Below are 14,559 nucleotides of genomic sequence, written 5' to 3' on the forward strand. Positions count from 1 at the left end.
AAATAAATACTACTTAAGAATAGTAAAATAGGTGAAAGTGTGATTGCATGAGAGAATTGAGGAGCTTTTTTTTTCTTTTCTTTCTTTCCAGTGTCAGGGCTGTTTCATAATGGTAGGAGTGATTTTTCTATTTTTTTTCACTGATAGAGAGCAAACTACTTAAATACACATCGTATAGCAGGCGAGAATTAGGCGAGAATTAAGCAAAATTAACTAACTAAAACAGAAAGTAATCTAATAGCTTAAAAGGGAAAACAAATAAAATTACAACATGTGTCCATCTAATTGCTTGAATCACGTGCCAGCAACTAAAATTTCATTTAACAATTCGACATCGCTTTTCCTCTGTAGTTGCTTCTTTCCTTTGACAGAAAACGATGTTGTTTTCTATAATTGCTTCTGCAGATGTCTTGCTTCAGTTTTAGCAACAATCTAACACCTTTACAAGTAAAAGCATAGGAGACGCAAATGACTTTTTTTTTTTGTTTTTTTTTTTTTTTTTTTTTTTAACAAGATTTTTTTTTTTTTTTTTTTTTTTAACAAGATAAAAATGTTACTCTAGTATAATCAAGTGGCTTTTTTTTTTTTTTTTTTTTTTTTTTTTTTTTTTTTAACAAGATAAAAATGTTACTCTAGTATAATCAAGTATATATATGTATAAAGCTCTCTCCTCGAGACTTTAACTCCGGCCCTTTTCTCCCACACCTCGCAAACACTTATACTTGTAGAGTAACCCTCGCACCAAGGGTGTGTAGTAGTACGCAAATGACTTCTTCAGCTATTTATAATGTAAGATAATAGAAAAATGGACACAACACGTGGCTTGTGTAAAGTTCCTCAAGACATGTTGCATAGATACTATGCTACTTGCCCTCACACGATGGAAAAAAAAAAAAAAGTTTGAACTCTGTTCATTTCAACATAGAATATTTTCCGCTAAAAAGTATTTTCAATTGAAAATATATTCTAGGAAACTACTTATTTTCAATTGGACAAATTTTCTTGATAATTCAAAAATCTTTTTGGTTTTTATCAAATCAAGGTGATATTTGGAGTTTCTATTTAATTCTTATCTAGTATTTTTCCTTCCTATATTCTAGGGTGTTATGTTCATATATTATATTAAAGGAAAAATTACACTTTACCCTATTTTATACTTACCTCCTAAATTACAAGAATGAATACTTTATCTCTTCTAAATTATTTTCTGTATAATACTTGCTCCCATAAATTATGAAAGTATCCATTTAGCCCTTAAATTATTACTCGTGTAACACTTAGCCCCCATCCTATGAGTAATAGTTTAGGGAAGTAAGCATGCATTCTCATATTTTAAGGGAATAAATGTAAAAGTGGTATAGTTTAGGGGAGTATAATGTGTATTTTCATAATTTATGATGGAAAGTATAAAAAAAAAAATGTATAGTTTAATAGGTGTGCATTCTCGTAGTATAAATAGTAAGTATAAAAAATGGTATAGTTTAAGAGTGTAAGTTGTAATTTCCTATATATTATATTAAATTATTGGGATACCCAAAAAAAATTAACATTTTTCTTTTCCTTAATTCTATTTATCATGTAAATTGAAGTCAATCCTTTTAGTAAATAATTGAAGTGACTGAACTAATTGATATCCACACAAATCTACGTCCAACGAAACAATAAAAAAGAAAATGGAAAAAAATACATCTCTTAAAACTTTTTTTGTGTGTGTGTGTGTGTGTGGAGAATAGCGTCTCCTAAACTAGAATTTTGAAATATGAACTCAATTACTTACTAAATTATAAAAAATAAAAAATAAACTAAATTATCAATTTTTGGCGAACTTTATATTGTAGACAAAATTAAAGTGAAACGGAGTAAAGAACCAGCCACAAGCAAATTTTATTTAAACAAAAATAAAGTGAAAGAATGGAGCAAAGAACCTGCAAATTGTATTTGAAAGAAAATGCTTGAGTCTTCTAAACTTAACTCCAAGAAACAGCAGAATATGATAGAGATAATGTCCAACGAAGCTATTTGATTCTCTCTCTTCTCACTCATAGCTTAAACTCACTCATCTGAGAAACAATCTTCTACTTCTGTATACTTCATAGCAATTCTCAAAACCTTCTTGCCCTTCTATTTATTGAGTGAATCCCCAACCCTTATTATCTCTACGTCATTACCATGACGTCTTTTCTGACAAACATACAACTGTCTCATTTACTTGTCATTATTGGTCACAACTAACAATTATTAAGGTTGTTATTATTCAACTTCACATGCTGGCCTGTGAAAGCAAACAGTCAAGATAAAGGGCCACACCCCATAAATGATTAACGTTGTCTTAACTTGTTTTTAGTCATTGTGACAAGAGAATCATGATCCACACACACATGACCTAATTCGCTTACATCTTAATCACACAGAATGGTAGCTAGAAGCAGGACCCGGGTGTGACCTATAAGAGAAATATACACGTTGCATTGTGGATGCATTTGGTTGGGTGTTAAAAATTTGGTGATTAAAAATATGAAGGAAAAAAAGTGAGTGATAGAAAAGATCTTAATTTTTACTCATTATGTTTTGTTTCTGGGATGAAAAGTTGAGGACTAGTAAATTCTTTTTCTTTTTTTTTAATTTTTTATTTTTTTATTGAGAAGAAAAATGAGATGATGAAAAATGTAGTTTGTGAAAATTTATTTGTATACCACTATTAGATTAAAAAAAAAGTAATGAAATATTTTTATTAGAAAATCGTGTGTGGATAAGCATTTCATTAACAAAAGAAAAAAAAAAGTATAAAAACCTACAAATGAGGAGGAAAAAAACCAAAATAGATGAACACAAATAAAAATAAAAATAAAAAACCCTAAATGAGTAGCAACAAAAAAGGACAAAAATGGAAGAAGAAAAAGACAAAAGCTAAAATAAAAGCAAGTTTATATTTTATGTATAATTTTAAATTACAAAAAATAGCAATTTAAATAATTGGTTGATGACATAGCTATTAATCTTTAATTTTCTAGAAATTTTGCAAACACGAAGGATATAAGAAAAATATGTAATACAATGGTGCAATTCTCAAAATTTATCTCTAATAAAAAGATATTGAGTAAAGTTGTAGCCTTAAGCTACAACCAATTTTGTAGTTAAACTTTGTCATTTTCTCTCCAATTTCCCCACCCCCTAAAATTATCCCAACTAAACAGATCCTAAGAGATGCATGCACACATGAAATATGCATCAAAAAGATTGCTCATATATTTCATATATTTCTTTACAGAGGCAAGTATGGTTATATAGCAATACAAAGAGAAGGATCTAGAAGCTAAACTAGGCTATATACAAATTACGGCACTATAATGTTTGACCCTTAAGAGAAGGGATTCTAAACAATCTGGCCTACGATTTCTCCAATCACTGACAGCTCACGCCAACGATACACTTCTAGTTTCACATGCTTGCAACATGAAAGGCTCTATTGTGAGTGAATATGTACCATAGGTGCACCAAGTTAGAATTATTGAAGTAATTAGGTACTCACTCCATCTCCCCTTCCTCTACTATTTTTATTTATCTAAAAAATCAACAAACGTAATTAGGTATACAAGTTGATGCAAAATTTATTGTGGCAACAAATTTTTTTTTTTTAATCCAATAGTTATAATAATGGGAGACGGGCACGAGGGAAACAAAAAATGGTGTGAGATTCCAACAAAAAACAAAAACTTAACATATTGGCAATTTCGAAACCAACTACAAGCAATGCCATGCAAACTTACAACTAGTTGACAATATCACAATAAAAATAATTAAATATTAATCTTGTAGAAAAAAGGCCTAAGGAAATTCAAGATAGTTACAAGCAGGACTATTGTCCCTATAAAAGTTGCAGTGCCTCTCCAAATATCACCAAAATATATTGTTCTCAAGGATCCCATATTACGATTGCAATCGTTGGCATAGTACCCATTAAGCTGTTGAGCGAGTTTTAGGTAACAGGATCCCTTTTGCTCTATTTCAAGGCCAAGTTTATTAACCATAATGGCAACTGCTTTATTGCTACCCAACTTGTTAACAATAATCCCTTTCTCAACAAGCAACTCCACGTCTTCTCTAGTGTTGGTAAGAAAATCCAATAGCACCATATAATTGCATATGTAAGCTTCAAATGGATAGTGGCACTGCTCCAAGGCCATGAGATTTCTGAAAATGCTTTCAGTTTCGTCATGTACCTCCAAGCGTGGGACTTCTAAGAAAGTTTGAGTATTCACCAAGCACGGAAAGCGTTTCAAGAACGGTAAGCAACGCAAGAGCCATGAGCAAGTGAAGCAAGGAAATATTTCCGTAAGGTTACTCTTCTTGAATCGTATATCAAGTAACATTCTCCCATCAGCCTTCTTGAATATCACTCCTGCCTCATCCAGCTTTTTTGCATTATGAAGGGTTTCAATAGGTTGTCCAGTGCTTTTAAAGTCCGAAGGATAGTAGAAATATCTCATAAAATCAGTAAAATGTTTTACATTCTTCTTATCAATCTTTGTTTTTTTCTCAAAAGATGAGAAAAAGTAACCACGGGCAAGCTTAAGAAAGGAAATACATTTGTTTTGTTCAGACTTGGAAAATTGTGTGTGTAACTCGTCGAGGATAAAAAATGGAAGCTGATTTTCAAGTAATAACAAGTCTTGTTGTATATGTTTCCTTAGCAATGGCTTACTTAATATGCAATCCTTTTCATCTCCTCTCGCATTGCAGCATCCATCTTCTTCACTTGCATAGCTTTCTTCTTCTCCACACGCAGGGCTCCTATTAAAAAGCCCATCACTCGCAGCAGACCTCAAGAAGTGCTCAATGATAAAGATTGAATCCAATACAACCATTTTCACAAAATCTTCGCTGCTGATATCGAAGATCTCTTCATAACAGCGACGAATCTTTAATTCGTTTGTTTCAATGACGCCTGCAATATCCTTGTGGCATGTCCTAGTTCGATAACAGAATTCCCTGAGATATCTTAGTTTCAACATTTCCATGGCATGAAGTTCACACACCCCATGATGAATAGGGCCTATTGAAATTAGCTTTGGAGTGTAGGCATCATTATTTACCTCACGAAGCTTCTTGGGGACCCGGTAGATGCAGCACTCAGGCCACTGGACTGGCTCCATGACTAGTGGTATGTCGATGGCTAACTCTTTGCAATCCATTTCTTTTTCTAATGTATCCAGCCAAAGAAATAAATTCTTTTCTAAATGATTGAGTAGATTGGCCGTTTTTTTCCAATAATAATCAAGTTTACTTTTCCTAGTCAGGCAAATAACAATCATAAGCACCGGGATAGAATCTTTAATTACAAAGGTAGTTTCACTTAAAGACATTTATTGATAATTACATGCAGTAACAAATGAGATTAAACCGGGCTACGTCCTATATGCAAAAAAATTGATGAATTCTTTTCTAAGTGATTCAGTACAGGGACGGACCTACACTATGCAAGAGGGGGGCCATTGCCCCCCCCCCCCCAATTAAAAAAAAACTGGTATAAAAAAAATAAGATTTGCCCTTATATATATATATATATATATATTTGTCTCTCTTCCTCTAAAATATTTAAATATTGGCCTACAAGAAAATAAATAAAATTCATGCCCCTTTAACTACAAAACCAAAATTAAAAAAAAAAAAAAAAAATACGAACTAAACAAAAATCGCACACAAAATAAGAAACACTTATTTTGTATATTATACTTTGTTGATGTGTTTTATAATATAAAATGTTTAAGAAATACATATTTTGTAGGTAGTATTTTGTTGAATATGAAATAGATGTTAGTTTTTATTTTCATAAAAAAAAATTTTGGTTTTAAGCTTTAGCCCCCCCTAGGTATGAATCCTGGTTCCGTCCCTGATTCAGTAGATTAGCAAATAATCAAGTTTACTTTTCCTAGCGTCAGACAAATAACAATCATAAGCACTGGGATAGAATCTTTGATTACAAAGGCAATTTCAATTAAAAACATTCATTGATAATTTACTTGCAGTTATCAATGAGATCAAACCCGTGGTCAATTGCCACCATTATGGATGGAATACCGGGCTACATCCTATGTGCAAAAATAAAAAATAAAATAATAATGATATCATTTTTCTCATACATTTTTATTTTATTTTATTTTTTGTAGTTATCATCGTTACCATCATCATCCCTGGGGCAAGATTGGAGGATAATTCGTAGGCAATTTAATTCAAAAAAATTAGTGAAGACAAAATTTAGTGTCTTTAAATAGTGTGAAATTTTAAGTTTTCTATATAATATGTGCTTATAGAAAAGTTATCCAATTGCATCAAATTGACATTTTATTAGTATTATATAAAAAAATAAAGCTAATTAAGGTTTTGTAGTAGAATGAATTTAATTCATGAGAAATTTACTGACTAACTATTACAGTTGCAATATGATGATATGATCATATGAACATTATCTTAAGCCGAGAGATGTAAACGTGTAAATGAATAAATTAACTTGACATTTGGAGTTTCCTCAAAAAAAAAAAAAAAAAAAAAAAAAAATTGACATTTGGAAGCTACAAGTCCAAGATCAAATTAGAGCAAATCAATTATTCACCTATTAAAACTTTAGTTTCATAATATGTCAATAATAGTATTTAATATAAATCTTTATAAATTGTAGAAATGAAAAAAAGAAAAAAGAAAAAAAAAAGAGTAAATTGATGTATAAATGGATATAAAATTAGAGAAAATTGGTATTATTTTTAAAAAAAATCTAGATAAATAATAGAAATGAAAAAAAGAAAAAAAGAAAAAGAAAAGAGTAAATAGACATATAAATGGATATAAAATAAATTTGAATGAAAAATATGGAATTAAAAGAATGGCTATATTTATCAAGTAGTTTCATTTATTATTTTGAAATTAACTTGTGTATGTTAGTATTCTTACCGTTTTTGGCCAATAGCACCATATGTGTTAGTGGATGTGTTGAGTCAAGGATATTAAACTACATGGATCAGTCCTAATATGTCTTATTTAATAATTTTTTCAAAATTTTTCAACCTTAACATGACATGTTTATTAAGTGACTTGACATGACATGATCCATGTAATATGTTGGGTTGATACAACCAAAACCTTCTTTAAACCCATTCTTTTAAAAACCAAAATGATTAATATATTTTTAATTAGAACATAATTATAATAATTGTAAGCAAATAAATTTTATACAAATTATATTTTAGAACAACATTGATTAAAGTATTAATAACTTATAATCTAAATTTTCTTATTGCAGCCCAATGATACCACCAAAAAAAAAATAAAAAATTTACTTTCTCATATAATTCAAACAATTTGATTTTTAATTATTTAAAATCTAATATACCTAATTTCATATAATATGATACTTAGATCTAATCCTTCGGATTATTAAAAAATAAAACTTATAGATTAAATAAATAATTCATGATCATGGGAAAAAAAAAAATGAAAGTGTTGCTGGTTAGTAATAAATAGTAAAACATGGAAATTGAAATAAGGATCTACTAATTTTATATCCCTATATATATAATAACACAAATTATCACTGTAAAGAATTATGTTGGCAATATGAGTACTATAGTTAGTCAAGGGGCTGGTCGACAATGTTGCAACAACATAGAAAGAGAATTGCATCGAGATTTGGTAAGAAGAGGAAGAAGAAGAAGAAGAAGAAGAGAGAGCAAGAGCCTGGTAAGTTAGTGAAAATTTCCAATTCTCCCATAGAAAAGAATGAGTTCGAATCTACCAAATTAAAAGAGGAAATTAGTTTAATTAGTATAAAAATATTTAGAGACCCAACATATGCAAGGTTATATTTTTAAATTAAAATCTCAAAGTTTATATGAACTCAATTAAATTAGTAAATGATCAGTTTTTGGATAAATTGAAAAGATGGAGTAAAGTACCTGCAAATTTTTATCTTGAAAAGAATTCTTGTATTCTAAACTCCAAGGGACAGTAGTGTCAGCTAGAGATTATGCCTGATGAAGCAAGCTTTGCTAATTTGGATCTTTCACTTTCTCTCTGCAGTGCTCATACCTAAAACTCAATTATAAAAGAAAATATATTGTGCACTTGATAGCACGTGCACTTCTTAATATCTTATTGGGCTCCTATTTATAGAGTGATCTCTCTCTCTCTCTCTCTCTCTCTGTGTGAAAGTTAAGAATACGTCATGCTCATGATGACACTATTCTAACAAGTCTATGGGAGTAATTATTTTACCTAATAAAGCACCAAAACTTTGGCCCCAATTATAAAATGTGCATGGTATGATATGACTAGTAATTTGTCACTTTCACATGGAATCATCATTTAAACTTTCACATTAAAAAATCATAATTTTTTTTCACTGCTCATAATCTTTTATGTGGACTGTCATAGTTTATTTAATATCAGCTTTAACTTTTAGCTTTTACATTTTATACATATAACTTTTTAAAATTACACTTTTTTCAATTTCTTTTTCACTTTTTTTTCAAGATACAAGTACAATTTAGTATATTTTTAATAAAAAGTTTTTAACAAAAAACTAAATAAAATTTTCCCAAACAGAACACTTAGTTATGACAAAAATTGTGATATTTTATGTGATACTAGAATTTTTTAATTTAGCCAATTTACGAACATCTCATATACGGTATTTTTCACCTTTTTCCAGCTTTAAAGTTATAATTTAAAATAAATAAAAAATAAATAAAAAAAGATATGGCAATCAAATTTTATTGAACCATTATGAATAATATTTCTCAATTTTTTTATATTTTTTATTCATTTATATTTTATATTTTAAATTACACAAATATGTATAACATTATTAAAGTCACTGTAACAATGTACTTATTCACGCAAATAAGTACAATTATTTTAACTTTACATGAACAACAGTGTAAACTTTCAGTCCTACACTTTAGCACTAATATGTTCATTTGTCATTCCCACCACCACCAACAACAACCAAAAAAAAAAAAATTTCATTAGTCATATTGAGGACCACTGCAGCTGTCATTTTCCCGAACACAATAATTAACGTGCGATTGACTAAAAAATGCAAGACTTGCTAAAGATAACTTTGCGTACAACAAGAAAAACATGGTCCACAGTCCACTCACACCTGAATTGACCGTTTACTTTTACATCTTATGCACGCATAATTGAAGAAACAAGACCCAGCAATAAGTCTTCTTTTAATGTTTCTTTTTTGGATGAATTACCCAAAAAGTTTTTTTTTGAATGAATTACCCAATCTTATCAGGTGTGTCAAATGTCAAATATTTGATATTTGACACACCAAACATAAAAAAACTCCTCTAATTATATGTTTCAAATGCCATAATTTTTACCGTATGTAAACAGTACCTGTAACGACCCAAGAAAAAGTGCTATCCACATCTGCGCTATACTTCAAAAGGACTAGTCATAATTGAGGCTCCTTGTAGTTGTTAATAAAGCTCAGTTCAACCCAGTAAATACCCGATATGGGACTCATCACACACCTACACACATCACACAATCAATCAAATTGGGGCATCACAATCTCCTCCACTTAAATCTCTAACGTTCTCGTTAGAGCCCACTTTGTGGGGTAGTGTCTCTGAGCCCACACGGGATAACCGAGCTAGCTCTGATACCATATGTAACGACCCAAGGAAAAGCGCTAGCCACATCTACGCTATACCTCAAAAGGACTAGTCACAATTGAAGCTCCTTGCAGTTGTTAATAAAGCTCAGTTCAACTTAATAAATACCCGATGTGGGACTCATCACACATCCACACACATCACACAATCAATCAAATTGGGACATCACAATAACTGGGTTGAACTGGGTGTTATTAACAATTGCAAAGAGCCTCAATTATGACTAGTTCTTTTGAGGTATAGCGTAGATGTAGCTAGCGCTTTTCCTTGGGTCGTTATAGTATCATTCCAAACGGATTGAAATGCTAAAAAAAAAAGTTTTTTATTCATTTTCTCTTTTATTCTTTATAACTTTCTCCCTTCTCTCTCTTTCTTTTTCTTCTTTCTTTCTCCGCCACTCCTCCATTTCTATCACTCTCCTTTCCTCTTTTCTTCTTCCTTTTTTCTTCTACTTTCTCTAGAAGCTTCACCTCTCTTTTTTTTCCTTTTTCTTTTTTCTTTTTTTCTCTCTTTTTTTCCTTTTTTCTTTTTTCTGTCACTTTCTCTGCACCTCTCTATCTCTCTGTCTCTTTTTCTTCTTTTTTTTCCTTTTTTTTTTAGTCACTCTCTCTCTCTCTCTCTCTCTCTCTCTCTCTCTTTCTTTCTTTTTCTCCGCCTAGACCGTTGCCATTGAGTCGGACGTTGCCGTGGAGTTTGGCCTCACGATCGCATGTAAAGTTTGGGCCTTTTTTTTTTTTTTTTTTTTTTTTTTTGGTTGTGGGTTTCGAGTGATTGTGGGTGGTGGTGGCGTTTTTTTTGGGTTGTTGTGGATTTTTATTTTTTATTTTTTATTATAAGGTGTTGTTGGTGGATGTGGGTTTGTGCCAATGGTGGCTGTGGGTTTGTTTGATTTGGAATGGGTTTTGAGGTTTGTGAATGTGGTGGGTTGTTGTGGATTATTTTTTTTCTTTTTCTGGTTGTGTTTTTTTTTTTTTTTTTTTTTTTTTTTTTTTTTAAGATGGCGTTGTTGGATGTGGGTTTGTACCGGTGGTGGTTGTTGGTGTTGTTGTGTTAATGGTTGTTGGTGGTGTTGCGGCAGTGGTGGTTGTGCCATTGTTGTTGTTGTTGATGGTGATGATGATGATGATAGGGAGGAGTTAATATATTATTTTAATGTGTAGTAAATATTATTTTAATATATAGAATTGAAAGATAAAACATCTGATGAATGTGATATTGTAAAATGAGGTGGTAAAATAATAAACTAGATTTTTAGTGCGTTAAAATGACATTTTTTATGAAATTGAGAATGCTCTAAGTCTATCAACAGTAAGAAATGCACACTCGTTTAGATAGATGCACATGCTTGCCAAATGATTGGTGGCATTGTGATATTTTTTTTTTTTTTTTTTTTAATGGGACCATTGTGAATATTGAATGCATACAAAATGTGGACCAAACTTCTAGTTAGGATTATTGAACTAGTTAGGTACTTAAGTTAATACAAAATTTCACGTGACCACTAGTCCTTTTTTTTTTTTTTTTTTTGTTTTTTGTTAAGATAAGAAGTTGATAAGAAATGGGTGATTTATATTACTACTCTCTTCTTTTTCTCTTCCCTAAATAAGAAATATGATAATTATGGTTTTTTTTTTTGTAAAGAAAGTTTCAGTTTATAGTGTCTGTTATTTATGATAGTTTTTTATCATCAAACTAGCTAAGATACCAATCAATTTTTTGGTGTAAATGAGGATTAAATCTCAGATCTCTTAGTCAATCATCAGAGATTTTACCAATTAAGTTAACTGAAACCCACATAATTATTGTAATTATTATGATTATGTTTGTATATAAAACTATTTAATATACCATTTGAATAAGATAAGACATGGCAAGATTAAGGTAGGGTATTAAAAGTATGAGGTTGCATAAGAAATCATTATAGAATTCAAACTCAATTAATTAATACAAACACATGCTCCTTGATGTACAATTTTATAAGATGGTTTCAATTTAGTTTGCTATCTTTTGTTATGGTATTAGAGCCATCATAACTTTGAACCCTCCCAAAGCAATCTCCTCACTACGATAGCAATAACTCTCATAGTCTTGCCTCTTGTCTCTCAAGTCTCAATCATAGACTTAAAAGTTCCAACAAATGTTTCCCCTATAGAGCTTTAACTATATAGTTTTGTTTTGTTTTTTATTTATTTATTTATTTTTTTTTAAAACAAGATAGAAATTCTACTCTAGCCTAATCAAGGTGTATATGTGTGTAAAACTCTCTCTTGGAGACTTGAACCCCGGCTCTTACTCCCCACACCCTACAAGCACTTATTCTTGTGAAGTGACCACAGCTTTTGTGATCAAGTGCTTTAATTCAAAAGATAATAAGTGTTAAGACTTAAGAGTGTTTAGCAAACTACAATGGTAAAGTTTTTTACAATTGATAAAGTTCTTTGGTAACCAATTGCTAAAGAACTTTTAAATGTGAGAAATGACACACCAGAGAACAATTTTTTTTTTTTTTTGGGTTGTATGTAGAACTATTTGATATACAAAACATACTACTAATTGTAACCTGAGTGGAGTTATAGTCTTAAGTTAAAACCAAGTTTGTAACCAAATTTTATTCTTTGTAAAAATACAGTACTTATTTTCAAAATTAAATAGAAATAATCCATTTAATAGCCAACGTTCATCAATTGAAATTACAATAAGCTCCTAACATTTGAACCTAGTTTGAAACAGGCAATTAAATATCTAATGTCTTTTAGGGTAAATTGTAAATTGCACTCCTAAAACTTGGGGGTAATTGGATTTTACACTCTGATGTTTCAAAATTTAGATTTTCCCCCCTAATGTTTGGAGGTATTTGGATTTTACACATTGATGTTTTAGAATTTGGATTTTACCCCCTAAAGTTTGTGAGTGTCTCGATTTTACCCCCCAAATTTTTGGTATATTTGGATTTTACACCCTAAAATTTCGTCATTGTTATGTTTATGTTTCTCTTCATAATCATTTTTTCCATTATTTAATAAAAAAATATTTTATTTTAGACATTTTTATGAATTCTGTACATTTATTCTTAGCCAACTAGGAGATTTTGGACATAATAATAGGATCAGTTGAAGTTAAGCAATTGAGAAAAGCGTTTCAATTGCAATATAGGAACGCAACAATCCTACTATCTCACAATAACATGGAATACCATAATGAGAGACAAATTTCCAAATTTAGTACATGATCCCAAATATACTAATCAATCTCCCCCACATATTGGCATGTGCCTATTCAGATATATAAAGCATACATGAAGTGGTTGGTAATTCTGAAATAATTCTTCAAAGTATTCAGCCTAGTATTATAATTCGTTGGTTATATTCTAATGAAACTAATATGGGGCCACAAATTTGTAACAAAATTGCATACAATATGGTTACCTTTTGTCTAAAAGTTTTGTTCATATAAATACAACCTTTGGAATTAAGAATAGTTCTAGCCACAATATAAAAATGAATCATGTTGGTGATATGCCCATTAAGGGTGAGTTTGGTTCAGCTTTTTGTAAAAGTGCATAATAAAAAAGTGGAGTTTTGTTAAAAGTGCATAATGAAAAAGTAGAGTATCAAAAAGCTGAGTGTTTGGTAAAAACTGTTAAAAAGTGCATAATGAAAAAGCTGAGTGTTTGGTTAGCACTTATAAAAGTGGTAGTTCGAGGGATAAATTACCAAAAAGGACAATGTATATATAAGGGAATTTATTTCATACTTTTTTTTTTGGATGTGAGTTTATTTCATCTATTTCATATACTTACTAAAAAACAATAATAATAATAATAATATATTATTGGTATTATTTTAATAATGTTTGGGCAATTTTTCTTTTTTAGTGTCATAATTATTTGTTATTACTATTAATGACTTCTTATTAATATTAATTAAATCTAAATAATTTCCATCATCATGAAGCAGAAAATAAAAATGTAAAAAGATGATAAAATATACACCAATAATCTAAGTTTAAATTGTACTACATAAAAATGTAAAAACATATAAAATACATATCAATAACCCAAGTTTAAATTGTACAACACAAAAATGTAAAAAAGATGATAAAATACATACCAATAACCCAAGTTTAAATTGTACTACAGGATATTATAAAAAAAAAGAAAAAGAAAAAAGAAAAAGACAACTACTAATTATTATCCCCTCAAATGGAATTAGCAATGGAATCACGAAGAACCACCATCGCAGGGTCTGTTAAAGATCCTAAGTTCTGCTCATAACTGCTATCTGCTTCACTATCATTTTCTCTTCTAGAAATTGAATATGTTCCACACAAAGGTTACAAAAAGTAGTTGTCCAGCTTGAATTATTATCCCATAATGCTCTAGCCTTTTTTGCCTCGGGGTTGGAAGTTGTGTTTTTACCCATCTATAAAGTTAACCAGTGAGGTTGAAGCATATTACCAAAACCATAAAAACAAGCCAATGAATAGTTACAATAGAAAAAGGCTTTTCAGAAATAACTGAAAATTCCCGGAAATAATAACAAAATCTAAACAAAAATAAGTAGATGGTACTCAATAATTTCCCCAAATCTCTCAATACACATTGTCATCCACAGGCAAAAACAACTAAACAATCCTCCTGCCTATATACAGTACATAAACATTGTCCGCTCTGTTTCAGCTTTTATTATTTAGGAACATGACCAAATTACAAGTTAGAACAACATTGAAATTAGTACCACCTTTGTGGAAACTGGAAAGTTAGTAGACCATGGCGATATGCCCAAAAAGAAAGAGCAGATGATGAAAACTCTCTTAATATAAGATAACCACACATCAGAGTTACAGAAGAGCTCGGAAGTACCGAAGTAGTATCAATTTA

The 14,559-nt window shown here is 30.3% G+C and overlaps 1 protein-coding gene and 1 long non-coding RNA gene across 2 annotated transcripts; both read right to left on the bottom strand.

Annotated features, from left to right (window-relative positions):
• Nucleotides 1-218: 218 nt before the first annotated feature.
• Nucleotides 219-2,097, bottom strand: LOC115987309. Its single transcript, XR_004091044.1, has 2 exons — nucleotides 1,926-2,097; nucleotides 219-399 (listed from the first exon to the last, which is right to left on the bottom strand). It is a non-coding gene; the product is annotated as an uncharacterized LOC115987309 (long non-coding RNA).
• Nucleotides 2,098-3,717: 1,620 nt separating this feature from the next.
• LOC115984223 (putative UPF0481 protein At3g02645) lies at nucleotides 3,718-8,110 on the bottom strand. The gene is made up of 2 exons (XM_031107196.1): nucleotides 7,947-8,110; nucleotides 3,718-5,289 (listed from the first exon to the last, which is right to left on the bottom strand). Exon 2 carries the CDS (start codon nucleotides 5,190-5,192, stop codon nucleotides 3,798-3,800), a length of 1,395 nt encoding a protein of 464 aa, XP_030963056.1. The 5' UTR covers nucleotides 5,193-5,289; nucleotides 7,947-8,110; the 3' UTR covers nucleotides 3,718-3,797.
• Nucleotides 8,111-14,559: the final 6,449 nt, after the last annotated feature.

Source organism: Quercus lobata, chromosome 4 (genome assembly GCF_001633185.2).
Source record: "Quercus lobata isolate SW786 chromosome 4, ValleyOak3.0 Primary Assembly, whole genome shotgun sequence".
NCBI classification, from domain to species: domain Eukaryota; kingdom Viridiplantae; phylum Streptophyta; class Magnoliopsida; order Fagales; family Fagaceae; genus Quercus; species Quercus lobata.

What these genes read in the sequence shown, in the direction of transcription:
- LOC115984223 (XM_031107196.1), bottom strand. Translation starts at nt 5,192, where the DNA reads ATGGATTGCAAAGAGTTAGCCATCGACATACCACTAGTCATGGAGCCA.